Source organism: Cebus imitator, unplaced genomic scaffold (genome assembly GCF_001604975.1).
Source record: "Cebus imitator isolate Cc_AM_T3 unplaced genomic scaffold, Cebus_imitator-1.0 Scaffold592, whole genome shotgun sequence".
Lineage (NCBI taxonomy): Eukaryota > Metazoa > Chordata > Mammalia > Primates > Cebidae > Cebus > Cebus imitator.
Genome location: NW_016107907.1, coordinates 624,342 through 642,896, shown reverse-complemented (window position 1 = coordinate 642,896; position 18,555 = coordinate 624,342). Strand labels below are relative to the sequence as shown.

Genomic DNA, 18,555 nt, shown 5'->3' with positions numbered 1-18,555 from the left:
CGGGGTCATGGGTGGGGCATGAGGGTGGGAGCCTGGGGGCTGGGAAGTGCTAAGGCAGGGGGATGGGCTGCATAGTGCTCTGCCCCAGGCGTCAGATTAGGCCCTTAGCATCCAGGGCAGGAGAAAGCGGCCCTCCAAGGTCAGCACCCTCCTCCCAGCTGTGTCCACAGCTGGCTGTGGGGAGGGCAGCACTGGCCCGTAGGAAGAGTTTCCAGGCCAGGCCGCCTGCGCTTTGGTCACCCAAAAGCAGGACCTCTGAAGTCACGGCAGAGTGGTCTTGGGCCACTGAGCACCCGCTGTTGGGGTGGGCAGCCCTAAGCTGGCCCAGGCCTGCCCGGGCCCCGATCACACCCCTCACCTAGTGCGGCAGCCAGGAGGCGGTGCACCAGGACGTCAGCAAAGCGGCGAATGGGCGAGGTGAAGTGTGTGTAGAGGGGCACGTTGAGTGCGTAGTGCCGGAACTGAGCCGGGTCCTGCAGCAGCCCGGAGCAGAAGTACAGTGCCATCTGTGGGGCGGGGCAAGGCAGGTTAGAGCCTGGTCAGCCCAGAGCTGCCTGGCCAGACCCGGAGGGCCTGTACCACCCACAGTCTCGCCATCAGCAGTGATGTGTGCACAGGGGCTGCCGGCTGCTGAGTGAAGCCAGGGAGGACCAGGGCTAGGGCCCTTGCTGCAGAAGGGGACCCAAAGGGAGGCCAGGAGGCTGGCTGGGCAGAGCCCAAGGGTGCCCATGCTCCTCTCCAGAAGACAAATGTGGCCTGCCTGGGCCTCCCAGGTGCCCTCAAGATGGCAGTACTGAGAATGGCCTGGACAGGCACTACCAGGAACCCACAGTTTCTGGTCTACCCTTCCCCAGCAGGGGGCTGGGGCTGCTACTCTGGCCCAGGAAGAAGAAGAAAAAAAGGAGGGGGAGGGGGAGTAGGAAGAGGAGGAGGAGGCAGCGGAGGTGGAGGAGGAGGGGGAGGAAGAGGCAGAGGTGGAGGAGGAGGTGGAGGAGGATGACGAGGAGTAGGAGGAAGCCTGTGGTTTGGTCGGACCCGGGGCTGTAGACACTGTCTGCCGGAGACACATGCAGAAGCTGAGGAGCCTGTGGGTCTTTGTTCAAGGAGGCCAAATCCCTCCTCCGATCTGGCCAGAGTGGGTGGTGGGAGAGAAAGCCCAGGATGCCATCCCCTGCCGTGTGCAACTCGAGTCTCAGGCTCTTGGCGCTTCCTTTCTAGCCCAGGCCCACCTTTGGTTGAGGCCGACCTCATCACCTCTGGCACTGATACTGCCCAGCTGAAGCCACGCTTCACCCCAGCACCTCTGTGCCCCCAGTACTCCACAGCAGCCAAGGGAGGCAGTTTCCAGCCTGTCAGCCTCGGTCCTTCTCATCCCCAACCATCTGACCCTCCTGGGACTGAGACACGGAGGTCTGAGTTCCACAGGCCCTTGTGCTGGGCAGGAGGCAGGACTGGGGCAGGAGACACCCAGAGTCTCTAGGGACCAGCACACAGCCTGGCCCAGTTGGGGCCACAGCCTCTTGAGCTGCTTATCCTGCAGTCCCCGAGCTTTCAGGGCTGGGGGCCACGGCCAGTGCTGCTGCCTGGGAGCAAGTGAACCGGTTCTTCCTTGTCACGCCCAAGGTCACGCCCGTGCGTCCTGCTGGCTCCCTTGCTCCCTGGCTGTTGTGCACTCACACCCTCCTGTGGCCTTGGCCAGACAGCCGGCTCCTGTTACTCTGTGCACACGGGCCCTGGAATCCAGGGCGCAGCTGGCGGTGACCTGCTCGGCTCCCTAACTCCGCTTCCCTTCCAGCCCCTGCTGGGCCCTGGGTTAAGTCTGGGGCAAGTCTCCGGGGGAGGTGGGCGCAGCCTCTACGCCCAGACACATTTGGGCTTTGTTCTCAGCGGTGGCGCAGTTCCCCAGATGACCTGGCTGAGAAGGGCCTCTCCTGGCTGCTGGAGGTGCTCAGGGTCAGGTGGGATAGATGGGGACCATGGCTTTCACACAGGCCCAGCAGTCCCTGGGACAGCCCTGGTGTTCTGATGCGGAAGCTCACTGGGGACCGCGTGCCCTCTCACACCTTTTTGTGCTCTCTGCGGCTTCCTCGCCCTGTCCCCACCCCAGTTCCCGGGGCTGAGGAACAGGAGCACTGGAGACCTTCTGATGATTCCCTGCCATCGGATTTCCAGGGAAGGGTGCCTCCGAGCTCCCTGGAAGGCGAAGCAGGAGAATGCAGCCTTTCAGGTGCTGGCTGACTTAGAAGCGGCTCCAATCCCTGGAGCTCCAGCTTGGCTTATACCTCCTTGGAGTTGGATGGATGCGGAGGCGGGGGCATGGGAGGGGGCCCAGCAGGCAGAGCCAGAGCCAGTTCTGGGACTCAGGGGCTGCTGTGCCTTCTCTGCTAGGCCTAGAGCCACTGGAGTGTAGAAAGAGAGAGCCCAGCAGGCACGGCCCAGCCCCTCTCTGCTGGGTGCTGCAGGTGCTTGGCTGGGAAGACACTTGGGACTGGGGGCAGGTCAGGGCGGCCAGGCCCAAGCAGGCCCTGATGGCTTCCAACCCAGCAGAGCTTGTCCTGCTGGATTACAAGGTGAAGTGCCAGAAGATAAATCTGCTGAGGTCAGCTAAAGCCATCCATTCTTGTGAACAGACTGAATTTGCTGAGTGACAGCCCCTGAAATATGGCCTGTCTCTGTCCCTGGGCTGAGCTGGGGTCCAGAGCAGACTCATCAGTATCCACAGCTCCCACTGACCCCAAGGTCCACTGGAGTCCTGGTCCCAGGATGCTCGGGCCCTACATGGGTGAAGCTCAAGCTTAGAGGTTGTGACAGGTGTCCCAGAGCAAGCCCAGCTGTCTACCCCACAGGCTGCTGCCTCCCCGCAGGCCCAGGCCCAGGCTCACGGCCAAGTCTGTTTCTTTCCCACAATGGCCAGAGGCCGACAGCTGGTGCTGGACTCCACATGCTGAGGTGGAGGCTGCAGAGTGTTCCATGGTACAGGAAGCCCCACGGGACACTGTCTCTCCTCCAGGACCCCAGCCTGACAGGAGGTCTCAGTAGCCCTTCAGCTCTAGGGCACAGTGTCCTTGAGCAAGTCCGAGCAGGAGGCAGCGGCTCAAACTCAAGAGGCTCAGGGTGCCCCTCCCAGGTGCTGCCTGGGGTTGGCCTCCCCTCCCACCCCCAGGAGTGTCCCCGCCTCTGGCAGAGGAGGAGCAGCCCCCGTCCACCCAGCCATGCCCAGAGCAGGGCAGGAATGGTGGTGGGCTGTGTTTGCACATGGAGGTCACGGGTCTGGGGCCATGTGTGCTCCCAGGGGCAGGCAGGGACAGCAGCTGGGCCCTTCTTACCTGCATGGGCCGGGAGCACATGTTGGTGAGCACCTCCTTCCGGGCCAGTGAGTACTTGTCATCTCCAAATGTTTGGGTCAGGCTTTTCTAGAAGCAAATCCCAGAAACCTGTGTGACATGTGGGGCAGCTCGGAGAGAGACTCTGGGCCCCATAGTCTGCTGAGCACCTCCTGCCCAGCTCTCGGGGGGCAGAGTTGCCTGTGGGGCTCAGCCCTGCTCAGAGGGTATGGGTGGGGAGAGGGGTCAGCTGCCTACAACCTGTGGCCTACACTGGCCTGAGATCTGTCCCTTCCAGGTCTTGCTGGCTGGCCTAGACTCACTGGGCTCCAGAGCTCTGGGCTAGGGCACCTCCCTGCCCCCACCAGGGTCAGGCCTGGGTAAGAAGTCTCCCTCCTACAGGACCAGAGCCAAGGCCCTGGGCTCCTTAGCTTCACCCGAGGCAAGGAGCACTGGATTCCTACAATTCCAGCCCCCACACTGAAAGCCTCTGGGCCAAAGACCAGCCCTTTCTGGCCACAGGACCCCTGCTCTCTGCTAAGCCCCCAGGAATCTGTCTTGGCACAGTCCTGGTAAGGGGACAGGACCCATCGTCAGGGCCCCTGTGATTCAGAGGGGGCCTTTCTCCCAGGGCCTCCTTCCTCCCCTACAGGAGAGACCTGGCTGAAGGGGAGGGATGCTGAGGGGAAGCAGAGGCCCTTAGACCCCGACCTTGTAGGTCTTTCTCTTCTTTCCTCCAAGCGGGGCCTCCCCTGAACCCTGCCCAGCACTCACATTGAGGGCTCCTGCGGAGCTGAAGTCCACGGGCAGCCCCATCTGGTCACAGAATTCCATCAGGTCATTAAGCATCCGTGTCTGGGGCGGGGGGTGCCGGCGCAGCAGGGCCTGCTCCGGGAAGGCGCGGTGGATCTTGTGGGCCACCGCCATGTTGGCCAAGAGCATGAACTCCTCCACGAGCCTGCAGAGGATGGGTGAGACGGGAGGGACCCTGGGATTGGGGGACAGCTGTGCAGTCTTTCTCACACTGCAGCCCGCCTAGCTGTATCACCCTTCAGGTCTCAGCTTAAGGACGACCTCCCAGCCATCTCATGTGTTCAGCCAAGTCCGTGCCTTGCCCAGCACCCCCATGGTCTCCCCTGTACCAGTCAGTCTACACTGCCTTCTCCTCTGATTGGCCAGCTCCTGTGCTGGCTCCCCCATAGAGGGGGACCCTGGAGAGCAGGGAAGCTCCTGTCTACTAAATAATTCACCACGGCAGCCCCAGAGCTCAGCAGCCCGCCTGATCCGGAGAAGATGCTGAGGAAAGATCTCTGCTGAATGGCAGGATGCCTGGAATCCTCAGGCAGCCCCAACTGTAAAAGGGCACCATGCCCGCCGAGGCCATGGAAGCACAGGGGCCCCGGTCCAGCCCCTGCTCAGAGGGCTCCCTGAGGTGTATGGCAGTGGTGAGTGGACCGAGGAGATCCCGAAGTCCCGGGAATGCTGGGCTCTCTTCTCCCCTTGGGACTGTGCCTTGTCAGAGGGAAGCCTCCCAATAGGGTCTCTGAGGGTGAACAGGAGAGTCTGAGGCAGCAAGAGGGAAGCCCTAATCAGGGGATGGGGCAGGACCGGGGGTGGGATGAGATCCCAGAGTCACCCTTCTAGGAGCTGCTGCTCTGGCTTCATGGCACTTGGGTGTCATTAGACTCAGCAGTCACTGTGAACGGACATGGCTCCCAGTGAAAGGACTGAGCAGGCCAAGGTCCCAGGCTGAAGGAACAGGGACTGATAGGTGATGCGGGAGGTGAGCCAGGCAAAGGCTGGGGGGCTGGTATTACACAGCACTGAGGTCAGCACCACTGTCTCTGCCACCAAATTTGGGGCAGGAGGCCATGCACTTCTTTTTCCCACCTTTGGTGGGACAAGAGGATCACGTGAGCGCAACAGCAGGAGCCTTGCATGTCCTCATGCCTGGGTGACCAGGACCCTCTTCATGGCGAAAGCTGCTCCCCTCGGGGAGACATGGGGCTTTCGGAGCCTTGCCCAGCCTGGGGGGGCACTCTGTCCTCCCTGCCTTTCCTCAGGCTTCATGCCCAGCTCCACGCTTTCCCCTGTGGTGGGAGAGGTCAGGGAGAGAGTTCCCGCAGGCCTGGCTATAGCGGGAGCCCTGCCACGAACTTCCTTTCCAGGAGATGTGGGTAGTGCTGCGGGTGAGTCTCGTCATCTGGCCACGCTTGTGGAAAGAAAACCAGCCACAGAAAGGGAGAGAGAGCACCAGCATGCAGAGCCCCTCCTCCACCCAGAGTGGGCCTACCAGGGCAGACGTGTGGCTGTGCTCTGCCAGGCTGTCCTGAGAGCACATCTGCCTCCCTAGGGAGCCCGAGCTGCAGAGGAAGAAGGGCTGGGAAATGCCTCAGGAGGGCAGATGCCACCAGACAGGGCCAAGGGTAGGCCCCACCGGGGAGGAGGGAAGCCAGCCCAGCACCCCGGCCCCTCCTCTGCAGGGACTTCTTTGGGCCGGCTCGTGGCACACAGTAAGGCAGGTTACAGCTGGGGCGTGTGGCCACAAGGATCAAGCTTCAGCTGCCCCTTCTACCATACAGGACATCTAGCAGGTAAAAGGAGGAGCTTCCACATTGCCCTCTGGGTGGCAGCAAATGCCTGTAATGTGCCACGCCACCTCCCAGCCCCTCATCTGTGCTTGTGCCCATCACTTCCTGCTGAAAACCCTTGTGTTCAAGTCCTTAACACATGACAAGCCTCCCAAGTCCAAGTTTGAATCTCAGCTCCACAACATTCTTGCTGTGGGATCCTGGACAAATCACAGAGCCCTCCCCATGCTCTGTCTCAAATGCAGGACAGGCATCACAATGGCACCTGCTCAGAGCTGTCATGGACGCAGAGAAAACAGGTTTTGCACTGACAAGCCCCCTGTTCAACTCATCAAAAGCCCTCATATGCAGATGCTGCTCTCCTGTTGCCCCACCTGCCACCCATATGGCCTCAACATGCCCTGTGATTTTCATCCCTGCCATCAATCTCTGTTCCTCAATTCTTTTGAAGCCTCCTCTGAAAAGCAGGCTTCAGTCCCTAACATGAACACTGTTCTAGGCTCACCTGTATCACTGTCTGGTGCCATTAGACTGTTTTCATTTGGATTCCATAATAAGACATTGTGAACCCAAGAATCATCAAAATCGCTGCTCGAAAAATATCTGATACTGGTCAGGCCATCAGCACCAAAATGCTTCAGATGCACACACGCATACTTTTGCCCTCACTCCACGAAGATTACCATGTGCCAGGCACGGTTCTGGACTTTCTCCCCATGCAGTCGGACAATCCCCCTGGGCGGGAGCACCCGGCTGTTCACTGGCGTCCCCTTCTCCCTCCAGCCCAGCGGCAGCCTTCAGGAAAGAGGGACACCTGTAGCCTCAGAGCCAATCCTGGGCTGCATTTTGCAATGTGGCCAGCAGGGGGCAGCATGGCCCCACAGCGGGTTGCACTGAGGCTGAAAGCTAAGGAGGCCACCAGGCAGGCAGGGTAAAGGAGCAGGGCTGTGCCAGGCCACCCTGGGGTCTCCCTATGCCCATGCCCCACCCTGCGGGTTTAGGAACTCAATGTCTGGGGGCCTCTGGGGCTGAGCCAGGCTCCTGCTCTCACTTCCTGTAGGGGCTCTCCACATCCCCTCTTGTGGTCTTCAATAAACACGAGGACAAGGACAGGAGGGAGGGGACAGGGAGAGGGCGGGGCTGCTGGGGAAGCCTCTGCCATGACCACAGACCTCAGGCAAGCTGCTTCCCTGGCAACTCCGCTACCTGTCCTCCCTGGACCCCAGCACAGTCCCAGGAGTCACCCCCGCCCTCCTGTTCCAGCAAGAGAACAAGTGCACTCTTGCTGACCTTGCACGTGAAGCCTGCTGAGGCTTTGGAGGAGATGCCCACCTTGCCAGGGCCGTGGCTGAGTCTCTGCTTCCCTTGTGCTCTGGGCCCCTCCCTCCCTCCCTCCCTTTTGAGGCTGGGGATCGGGACAGTGCCTGTGGAGCTCTGGCCCAGCCAGTTGGGCCACATCAAGCATGGACCCAGACAAAGGTCAAGGGCATTGAGTAGGGAGCTGACACTGCAGGGAGTCTGCTTCCCGGGCACAGCCTTGGCCATGATGTTTGAGGACAGCTGCAGGGGCGTTTCCTGCCCTCAAGTCCTTCTGATAGCAGATGGGGGTGGAGAGAACAGATAGGCTCTGAGCAGGAGTGAGCAAAGATGGGACTGGCCTCTGGCTCTGGTGGTGGCACCCTGGGGTAGCTAGAAGGTGGGTCCCCAGTGGGTTTGGGGACAGGAAGGTGTGGGCCAAGCCCAGCTGCCAGCAGCCAGAGTTGCACTGAGTTCAGGATTCACCATTGCAAATGGGGCCCCAAACCACGGGTTGGAGAACTGAGCTGGACAATGCGGGGCGGGTTGGGTAGGCTAGGTGGGAGTCAGGGCTCTCATCTGGGGCCAGCACAGGGACCCCAGGCTCCAGTGTCCCCCACCCTGTCAATTCCCCAGTTGGCCAGCAGGTGGCGCCCGGCCTCTTCCTCCCAGAGGTCCTGGGATGGGGCAGCTCCAGCTTAGAACCCAGGGGCTCCTTCCTTCTGGAACCCAGGGCGAGAGGGAGGCTGAGACAGCGACATGGTCAGCAAGGCCCTCTCCCCCGACCTCCTCCCTCCCTCTCCTGGGGAGCAGTGCTAGGTGCACAGCCAGGGCAGCCAAATCTCTGAAATGCCTAAAGCTGTCCTGGGTGTTCAGGCCACGCCCCTCCACACTCTGGGCCACTGGAGCCCCAAAGGGGGCAGAGTGGGCACTGGAGCTGCTGGATGGGAGGGCACCCTGCCCCTGCCTCGGCCTCAGACATTGCTGCCCTGATATAGGCACCAGCTCTAGTGTCACCCCACTCCTACCAGTGCCAGCAAGGCACAGGCATGAGATCACTGGGCCCTGCTGGGGACAGGGCGCTGGAGCTCAGGGACTGCCTCACAACTGCTCTTGGAGGGGCTGCGAATGGCTGCCAGCCAGCATCACCTTCCAGAACAGCCAGCCAAGGCCTCAGAGATGGGGCCTTGGTCCCAGGCCTGGTATTGGCTGAGCCTCTGGAGCTTGTGCCACCAGGACCCCACGACTCTGGAGGTCTGGGGTGGGGTCGTGCTGTGACAGTGGCTGCAGGGCTAGGACCCCAGCTTCTTGGCACTCACTCCCAGTACCCCTCTTCCCTGGGTCTGGGCCTCCCTGGGGCAAGAGCGGAAAGGAAGGGCAGGTGTGAGGCTCAATGAGCCCCTCACACGCTGTGGCATACAGCAGGGAAAGGCCACCAGCCCCCTGCACACAGTACACACTCCTCATAGCAAGAGTAACACTGGGGGAGACAGAGGTTTCCACAGTGCACAAATGTCCCTCTAAAGAAAGAGCATCAACATCAACATACATGAAACGTGGGCTCTTCATGCATTTACGACAAGGTGTCCTTAGCCCCGAAGGTGCCCGCAAGCATCAGGACTGTGCAAGCCACTGGGTGCCGCATTCCTGCTGGCTCAGGTGGGACCTGTTTCTGTTGCCTCTTAAAGGATGATGTGGGTAAAGGCAGCTCTCACACTGGCAGGGCTCAGAAGTAATGAGATGAGAAAGGGGTAAAGCCATCTGCATTTCAGAGGAAGCCTGCCTTCCCTGACCATCGAGGAACCAGATCTAAGTGTTTCTCTGCTCAACTGAAAGGCTGGGGCTGGGTTTTGCCAGTCAGGGATCCAGGGCGTCTGTGGCCAGGAAGGTCCTGCCTGGCAGGTGGTAGGGGTGGGGGTGTCCTTCACCTCTCCTGGCCCTGCCATCAGGAGAGGAAAAGAGACGAGGGGCTTCTCAGTGGCTTGCATGGAATGCCAGCCCTACCGCTCGCTGTGTGATTTCAAATTTCCTAACCTCATGGAATCTCAATTTGTTCCCCTGTAAAACAGGGAAGCAATGTACAAGTGCCTGGCTTGAATAAATAAGACATTATTATTATACATCCTATGATGTGACTGGCCTGGGTGCCCCAACTCTAGGACTTGGACAAAAAAACACAGCAAAAACAACACTTCTAGAAGTTTCTTCTACCCCCCCAACCCCACCACAAAGCCACCCTCTGGCAAGGAGGCCATGTCTCCAAAAGTGTCCCATTTCAGATCCATGCACCTGCTAAAGTGCTGAGAAACTCACCCACCCCTTCCTCCATCGGACGCTCAGAGAGTGGCTTTGGAAATGAGTGGATGTCGGGGTGGAGGGGCAGGGCTGGTGCCCAAAGCTGAAAATGCATCCATTTTCAATGGCCAAAGCCAAATGTGGGACAGAAACAGCCTCTTCTGCCCTCAGCTACCAGGGCCCTTGTCACACTGTAGGAGGCTCCTGCTAATGGAATGAGACCACTCACAGAGCTTGTTCAATTAGCTCTTGCTGAAAACTGCTAACGTGGCTTTGACAAGAATTGCTCCCAGCCAGTTTCAGCCTCATTTCTTCTGCAGACCAAATTTTCCACACTTGGGCACATGCTCCCTGTAAGCTCCGGTGCCCTGGGCTCTGCCGAGGCCGTGAAGGCAGCTGCTGGGCCTGTCTCGGAAGCTGAGAGCCCGAGCATGGCCCCTTGTCCATGGCTGGGCAGCCCATGGGGCGCAGGTGGCAGCGCCTTCACGTGGGACCTGCTGTGTTCCCAGCGGCCAGAAATTGAGTGTAGTGTGGAAACCGCAGGGCCTGCGAGGCAGGGGTCGGCGCACTGAACTGCGGGCTGCTGGGGAGGGAAAGTGGAAAAGATCTTGGTGGCAGCTCTGTCCTGGGCCAGGCTGGGTAGGGCTGGGGCCTGGGAGGGGAATGTGGAGGCCTGGAGAGAGGGAGCCGCAGGCAGAGTTCCTGGCCTGGGTGGGGTGGGGGTCCGGAGGAAGTGCAGCTGCCTGACTGATGAACCCCCATCCACCGCTGGCCGTGCACCCTGCTGCCAGCCTCCAGCAGAGGGTGCTGTGGCCACTGGGTGGCCCACCAGTCACAGCTCGGGCCTCTTGCTGACCCCTCTCCTCCTGTGCACTCTGCAACCTCCTGAATGCATTGGACGTTCTCATGAAACCACAGGGAAATGAATGGGGCCCAGTTCACAGGCATGGAAAAGCCCAGAGTGAAGGCCTCCGGAGCCAGACATCACAGGCCTGTGGGGGAGGCCAGAGCCAGGTTTCCTAGGCTGGAAGGCTCAGTCTACGGCAGGGCCTTTCTATAGGGGAGCGGGCGGGGCCCTGCTGCAGACAGGCACATTCAGCTGCTGTATTTCCAGCTCAGAAGAAAGGAAATCCCCAGAGGCCAGGCAGCCACATTTGAGCCCTCAGGCCTTGCCAAAGGGAGGCTCAGTGGCTATGGTGGGGAGCAAGAAGGGGGCTGACTTGGAACTGGGGCCGGGCTGACAGTGCAGAAGGCTCTTTTCAGGGTAAAGCCAGCCCAGAAGCCTCGTTCCCTCCCCAAGTTCAGGCTCCGCTCCCGGAGGTAGGGGCAGGCCTGCAGGCTGGCAGTGACCCAGCCCCCGAGCAGAACCAGGAGCCAGGCTGCACTGTGTGGCCTTACAGAGCGTTGTCATTAGGGCTTGCTGGTTGCTTTATGGTGCTGACACATAAGCCTCTCTCCAGTGACAGTCCCTGCCAAACAGGAACTGGAAACGAGGTCCCAGGAAGGGTGGCACGGGCACACAGAACCCTGGCCACCTGGGGGAGTCCCCACAGTGCCCCCAACAACTTTGTTTGCTGCTCTGCTGGCTCCCAGCCAGGGGTCCCTTTCAAGCCCCTGCAGTGGAAGCTGGCTCTGTAGGCTTGGAGCCAGAACAGAGCTCAGTGGGGGCCAGCTGGGCCATCACAGACTTCAGGAGGCAACTACTTAGGTTTTACAATTAGGCTTTGGGCACTTGGGTGTTTAAGGAAGAAGGGTGTTCTGGAACGCACAGGTCTTTCTTTCTCTCCCTCTCTCTCTTTCCTGCACGTACACATGCTCTCACACACAGACGTTACCAAGGCAGCCACAAAAATGAGAGATGAGCCTGGTCTTCCTGGGACCTCGAGTAGCTTTGCTGCTACAAGTTTGAACCTGTGTGCCCACATCTGAAAACTGCTCCTGCCCCCACAGCTGCTAGGTCAGATCCTGCAGCAGGGCCACCACCCCAGCCCCACAGCCACTAAAGTCTGCAGGGAAACAAGAGCGCAGCTGTGGTCTCTTCAATTCCTCATCCACTCCTCACTGTCCCCCCATACCCAGTGTACAGGGAGGGGATTGTTGGTCCTGAGGTGACAGAGGGAGATGGTGTCTCTGGGAGGCCACAGAAGTGACCACAGAGGTCCCATCCACGGTGCAGCAGGGCTGGATCTGGAGACTGCCAGGCACTTCGCTACTCTTAGTCTACCTAAGTCTCAGAAGTCAGAGTTCTCATGTCTGGCAGGAGCACAGGGAGCTCAGGGAGCTTGCAGGACTTGCCCAAGCTCCCAGACCCAGGGTCCCTGACATCCCGTCCAGTGCTTTGTCCTCAGGTGACCCTGCGTCGCTTGCTCTGAACCCTCTGAGGAGGGGGGAGCAGCAGGATTTCTTACTGGCACCTGCCAAGGGCTCTGCTGACAGTGGGAACTCAACACAGAGCTCGCCCTGGGAGCACACGGCTGCCTAGGGGCTGGGCACCCCAGTGGTCAGCTGTGTCACTATCATCATCCTGCTCCTAACTGCCAAGAGCGCCTCCTCCCTTCTGCCAGGGTCACAGCAGCTGCAGAGCCCAGGGTCACCCATCTGAACCTGGCTCTCCATCTGCCCAGCCACCTCCCAGGGACAGAGCCTTTCCTCCACTCTGCCCCCTGGCTCCGGGCCTGAGGCTGGTCATAGGCACAGGCAAACACACATGGCCCCCTGCAGCCACCGCCTGGCTGGGCTGGGACCGGACACTGTCCCCGCCTTGGAAGCCTTGTTTCCAGGTCCCCGCTTTGCCTCTGCCTCTCCCCGACTGCGGTTGGATGAGGAGGGCAGCAGCAGCACTGAGGCTCACAGCACCTCCCTGGCACGGCTGCCTCCTCATGGCTGCCTCAGGCTGGGCCCTTTCCTGTCTAAGTTGCCCAGGGCTGAGCACGGATGCTTTTCCTGCTCTTGGTTTCCCATCACTGCTAAAGGCACCGTGTGTGGCCTCTCCTTTGCTAAGGCTCTTCCCACCCGCTACGGAGATGAGCTGGGCCCCTGGGTCAGGAGGGCAGGGCAGAGTGGGTCATGGGTCACAGCAGCGGTGAGATGGGGAAGGCCCCTGCCCCTCAGATGCCTTGGCCCACGTGACAGCATGGCCCCTCGGTGCTGGGCCTCATGCAAGCCTCTTTCTAGACTGTTCCAGGAGGGAGTTTTCTCGCTCTGAGCTGGGCAATGAATCTCCCATGTTTTCCCTGTTGAGCTCTGAACAGTCAGAGAAACCTCAGGAAGTCGCCAAGTCAGTCCCTCACCAAGGCCTGACTATGGCCCAGGGTTCTTAGCTGCTAGTGCTCTGAGGGTCCTTGGCCGTCACATTCCCTGGCCCCCACAATTTTGCTGGCCTATTCCTGGCCTCAGCCCTGCTTCCTTACCAGCCACAAGGAGATCAGTGCCTCTGTCCCCCAGGGATCCCTTGGGGCCTCCTCATGGATGACAGGCACCCAGACTCTTAGGCCACACTGGGTTTCCACGCTGCCCCCTCTGCTCCCACACCCAAGCCCACCTTCTCCACTCAGCTCCCGCTGGGGCTGTACAGACTCAGCTCAGGCATCCCTCTCCCTGGCTCCATGGTCCTGTGGGCTGATTCTAAACCAAAGCTCATCTGTGAATCCAGACTTTCTTTCTCTGGAGGCTAGTTTTCCTCTGCAGACCACAGGCCATGGGGCAGGAAGGTGGGAAACACCTGGCCTTGCCCATCTAGGTATTCCAGAGTTAAGCAGCACATAGAGGAGCTGGTAAAATGTTTGTGGGAACAAATGAGGCATTTCAGAGACATGATTTGCTTGTTTGCACCACAGAAAACACTGAGTGCCAAACAAGACTGATTTTGGAGGGTGAAAGCACAGCCCCCCAGTAATAAAGGACTAGGGGTTGCAGTTATGGTGCCTGCAACTTCCCTTCAGCTTATCACTGTTGAAGCAGAGGTGTATGAACTTGGCAGGCGGAACCCAAGACAGCTTCTGCTGGCCTAATGGGACATGCTACATTTGCCTCAATACATTCTTACTGCCTGTAGATGGTTATCACTTCAATCCAACACAGGTGACAGGTGGCAATGTGACTGGACCTCATTTGTTGGTTACATGATCAATGAATCCTCTCCTGCAAGGGCTGCCTGCCTCAGTATAAACATGAAATGCAGAAGATTAAAGGAAAACCCCTCTGGTCTTGGGTTTTTCCACTGAACTAATGCTCATCTTATCACCCCCTGGAACACAGTGTGTTGAGTCTGGCAGAGCTCTGCATTCATTCTGTGACTTTAAAAATATTGACAATACAGTTTTATAACCTAGGTTCAGAGTCATTTAAATGAATGTGTCCCCCGCCCCCCAGAACACTCTGGGCTTCCCTGACATCTTCATAGGCCCATCCCACGTGGCACTGGGGCCCAGCTCTGCCCTCTCTGCCTTGCCCATACGAAGGGGTAGGGTGGAGTGGTGGGGTGAAAACCATAGGATTGCTGGGTTTCACCCCCACCCCTACCCAAAGTCAACCAAAGACTCCTGAGAGCTCTCACACAGCCTGTGTGATGACTTCAGTCCCACGCCACTCTCATTCTACCTGAGAACCAAGACCAGAACAATCTGAATTAGGCCCTGCGTTCTTCCAGGCCAGCCGGGTCAATGGTAAGTCAGACGGCAAGGCCAGACCATGCCAAAGCCACACCTGAGAGTTCTGCTTCCCCTGAGCTACCACTCTGCAGGCCAAGCCCATCTTGTAGGGCAGCCTGGGGCACAGAAGACAGCCCTATTTAGCCAGGATTTACAGAAGCACGAAGAAAGCTCTCCTGGTACCTGGGATGCTGACCAGCAACGGCCTTCTGGGAGCTTCTTCGCAGGTAAGTCAGGCTAAACCCAGGCAGCCACATTGGCCTGGGAGGACCTGCAAATTCCTTGCAGGCCTCCCCTGGGTGAGAACTGTTCTTCCTGGCAGAGCCTGCAGTACCCAGAGCTCTCTGTGTCGGTCCAGTTGCCTCTACCTGGGAGAAGACCTTGTCCAACACCCCCGAGGGCCCTGTGTGGTCTGCTGGGCTGTGCAGCCACCGAGACAGTCAGTAACTGTGCTCTCTAGTTAATGGTGCTTATGCCTGTCCATTTACCAGTAAATCTTTGTGATGCTCAAGCCCAGTTCCTCGTGTGCCATGTTTGGCTGCTGTGGAAGTACAGTCAAATGGCCATCTGCAACACAAGAAAGAACTGGCCACTAGTTTCACCAGGACATGCTTACATGTAGCATGCAGTCCAGGGTGTGTCCACTGCATGGCAACCACACAGACACTGGGTGCTCCTTACTCAATACTATCTGCCCAGGAATGGCCCAGCCAGCCATGTAGGAGCAGACCATACCTCCCTGATGGGTGCAGAGCCAGCGGTGCTAAGACTCTGGGAGTGGCAGTTCTGAGAAAGGAGTGGCCATGGCCGCTGCACTCAAGGAGCATGACAGGAAGACCCCCTGCCCTGTGTTATATTTGGAATGCTCCTGAAGTTTCAGGGAGCGATGGTGGAGAGGTAGTGGGAAGGAGAGCCATTCTCCTTCTAACCATATCTTTAGAGATTCCCCCTCGTTCCAACACGTGTGACAAGAGGGAACACAGAGGCTTGGTGAGGCGGCTCTCCGCTCTGCTCAGTTCTCCAGGCTTGACCAGGCCTCTTCCCTCTGGCTACTGCCCCTTGACGCCACGCTGTCACCTGCTCACTTGCCTCCCCTTGGGTGGGTTGGGGCCTACGGGGTCCCACACTGACACTCCAACCAAGAGAAGCAGAGGGCGACAGTACCCAGCACCCTGCTGCACTGGCCTTCCCATGCGGGGTGTACATGACACTGAGAGCCACTCCCTGCATCCTTTGCTCACCTCCCTGCTGGCCTTTGTCACCCCGCTTGCACATGCTGCTTTACACACCCGTCTTCCGCGGGCTGTGGGCTTCCAGGGAAGGAACTGGGCCTTTCACATCCTTGTGCTTAGTGCAGTACCCGGCATTCGTAGGTGTCCAATAATGTTTGCTGGACAAGCAAACAAATGATGTTTACAACTGGGCCAGATAACACTTGGCAAAACTGGTCCTCCAACCCATGAGGGATGTGGGCAGACTTCTCAGGGCCCTTCTTTGAACTTGGAGGAATTTCCTAGGGGTCTTTTTCTAAGTTTGATGGTGGGAAAGGACCCAACTGGCGCAGAACACAATTCTGAATATAAGGGCTTCCTGAAGATTCCCCCAGCTTGATTGAACCCAGCTTCATGGGTGCTCTGACCAGCACCGGCCTCTGGCCTCTGTGGAGGCCTGGCCTTGCAGGAGTGTGTTCTCCATTGTGGATCGGCAGCTTCACTTTATAACAGAGCCCAGAGGGCAGAAGCAACTTGCCAGTATTCTTGTCTTGCTAAAGTCAGGGGGAAAGGCAGGGCACCGTCAACCACGCACAACCTGGATAACCTTAGGCAGGCAACTTAACCTCTCTAACTTCTTCTATCTACCTCACAGGGTTATTCTAGTGAGGATTAAATGAGATAAACTTTATCTTATTTAACATTATAAGCTCTGACACATTATTAACTATCCATACATATTAATTATTAGTGTTACTATGAAAACCTTCTGCACTGAATTAAGGTGACAAAAAATAGAAGAGGTATAATTAAAAAACAGAAGAGGCCAGGAGTGGTGGCTTGCTGTAATGGGACTTTGGGAGGCTAAGGTGGGCAGATCACTTGAGGCCAGGAGTTCGAGACCAGCCTGGCCAACATAGTGAAACCTGATTTCTAAAAATACAGAATTAGCTGGGTGTTGTGGAGGGCATCTGTAATCACAAGCTACTTAGGAGGCTGAGGCATGAGAATTGCTTGAACCTGGGAAGCAGAGATTGCAGTGAGCAGAGATTGGGCCCCAGTACTCCAGCCTGGGTGACAGAGTGAGACTCTGCCTACCTTCCATCTACCCACTCTGCCAAAATAGAGGAATGTTAGGAACAGAGAACATGAGAGGAAAGAAGAGCAAATACCGCATGCTCCCAGGAGACATCTGTCCAGCATCTGCTGAGCACCTCTGTGTTCTCGACACTGTGCAGGGGCTGGGATGAAGTGACTGTCCTTGCTCTTGGGCACAGGGAATCAGATCAACACACACTCACTCCCCTACCCCTAACTCCTGTCCAAATTGTATCAGCATAAAAAAGTGGCTTGTTTCCTCAGCATTTGCTGCCTGGGCGAGTGAAGCCTTTTACACACATTCTCCACGCTCTACCTACAAATATTTCCTTTCCATTGCAAGGAGTGTTCATGGGTCACGAAGCCAAGGGTAATAACCTGCCTCCCAGAGCACACAGTAAGGTACTGATGGTTCTGAGACTAATGGTGCCTTTAAGGATGGGAGGGTTAAGTTCGATGACACTAACAGCTGGGAAATTCACTACAACAAAAGCCCAGAGGAATGGAAAGTTCCTTCCTCTTCAGAACGGTACAATGAAAAATCACAACAATGGTTTCCTAGATTTATTGCACAAAAGATAGTGACCACCTAACTGCTCTTTTATCTACACCAAAGACTAATGAGAGGAAACAGATTTTGATTAAACTGGAGGGCTGTTAAACTAAAGAACAATTCAATCATTTCATTTTAATATGCACAACATCGCGCTTACCTAACAGTTAATCACCTTTGAAACATGGAGCAGAAGCAGGAAACAGGCAGAAACAGGGCCCGTGGGCAGCCAACGCAGATGCACGCGGGACGGGAACCCAAGTGTGCCTCCTGAGAAGTGCCTCCTTCGCACCTCACTCAGAGCCTTTCCTCCCATTGAACAGAATCCCAACGGCTTGCCTCGGCCTCCTCACAGATTCCACACCCCCTACAAGGCCTCATGCTTGGAGTGGCCGGAGGGAGTGCTACAGGCTTCTCTGGAAAGCCACAGAGAAGTGACAACTGACCCTGACTGTAAAAGCAGAGACACAGACAGGGGCAGGGCCCCAGTGAAATCAGTGAAAATACACGGCATTGTGGGGACATCTAGTGTGGAGGCGAATGGCACTGCAGAGTGCAGCAGGCCCCATTAAAGAGCGGGACATAAACCTAAGGAACAAGGTGTTGGTGCCTGGAAGAATAAGTCTTCTCTGTAGAATGATTCCTTCCTTCTTATTCTAGGTAGCACAAACATTAACAGACTTACAGAACAACAAGGGCTGTGCTGGAAGCTGATGAGCCGCTGCCCAGAGGAGGAGGCTACTGTGAGGCTGCAGTGGTGTGCCAGGGCTCTGGGATACACAGCAATGCCAGGGCACTCAGAGAAGGGGGCTGCTGAGAGCGGGTTCCCCGATCCCCGGAGATGAGCCACGTCCTCTGCCATCTCTGTCCACCCATTCATCACAGTCCACTCTCCAATTTGCTAACTATCCCCCACTGGTATCCCAGGCTTGGAGGGCGGGCCCTGGGTCTCACCTAGCTTTGGGACAGGTGTGGGTCACATGGGGTCAGCTTGGGGGTTGCCCAAAGTCAGTGGAATGATCTAAGCTGTTCATCTCAGCCAGGCCTTGCTGCGTTGGGCTTTCAGAGCAGCTGCGGAAGTCAGCCAGTTCCTCTTGTTTAACTCAGTGGGCATGAGCTGGGCGCTTGCTCTGAGTCACTCTATGAAATCTTTTCCCAGCTGTGTTCTGGCCATCAGAGAAGCATCCGCAGAACAGACAGCAAACATGTTCAATTCTTCTTCAATATGTGAGGCAGCTACTAGGCGATTTATAGCCATCGATAGCCTCTGTCTGTCATCAAGCACAGCAATTCCTTTGGGCTCTAGCGGCTTCCTGCCCAACCATCAAGAAAAAGCCACAATGCCCCAGAGAGCTGGGAGTGGCGTGAAGATAGATCAGAAACACTTCTGCACAGACAGCACGGCCAAAAGCAAAGACAGCCAAGCACATTCTGGTTACCTGCCAGGCAGCTGCAGGAGGTGACAGCCACGGGCACCTTTCTTCAGGCTCAGACCCAACATGCAATCCTATGACCTGTTTCTTTTATGGGCTAACCTCC

The 18,555-nt window shown here is 57.6% G+C and overlaps 1 protein-coding gene across 1 annotated transcript in view; it reads right to left on the bottom strand.

Annotated features, from left to right (window-relative positions):
- The window catches only part of DIS3L2 (DIS3 like 3'-5' exoribonuclease 2), a 386,191-nt gene that overhangs the window by 3,474 nt on the left and 364,162 nt on the right, over window positions 1-18,555 (bottom strand). Inside the window, exons 15-17 of the mRNA XM_017516523.2 lie at window positions 4,098-4,281; window positions 3,327-3,413; window positions 325-506 (exon numbers count right to left, since the gene is read on the bottom strand). Of these exons, the coding sequence (XP_017372012.2) occupies window positions 325-506; window positions 3,327-3,413; window positions 4,098-4,281 (453 nt within the window). The remainder of the gene's footprint in view (window positions 1-324; window positions 507-3,326; window positions 3,414-4,097; window positions 4,282-18,555) is intronic.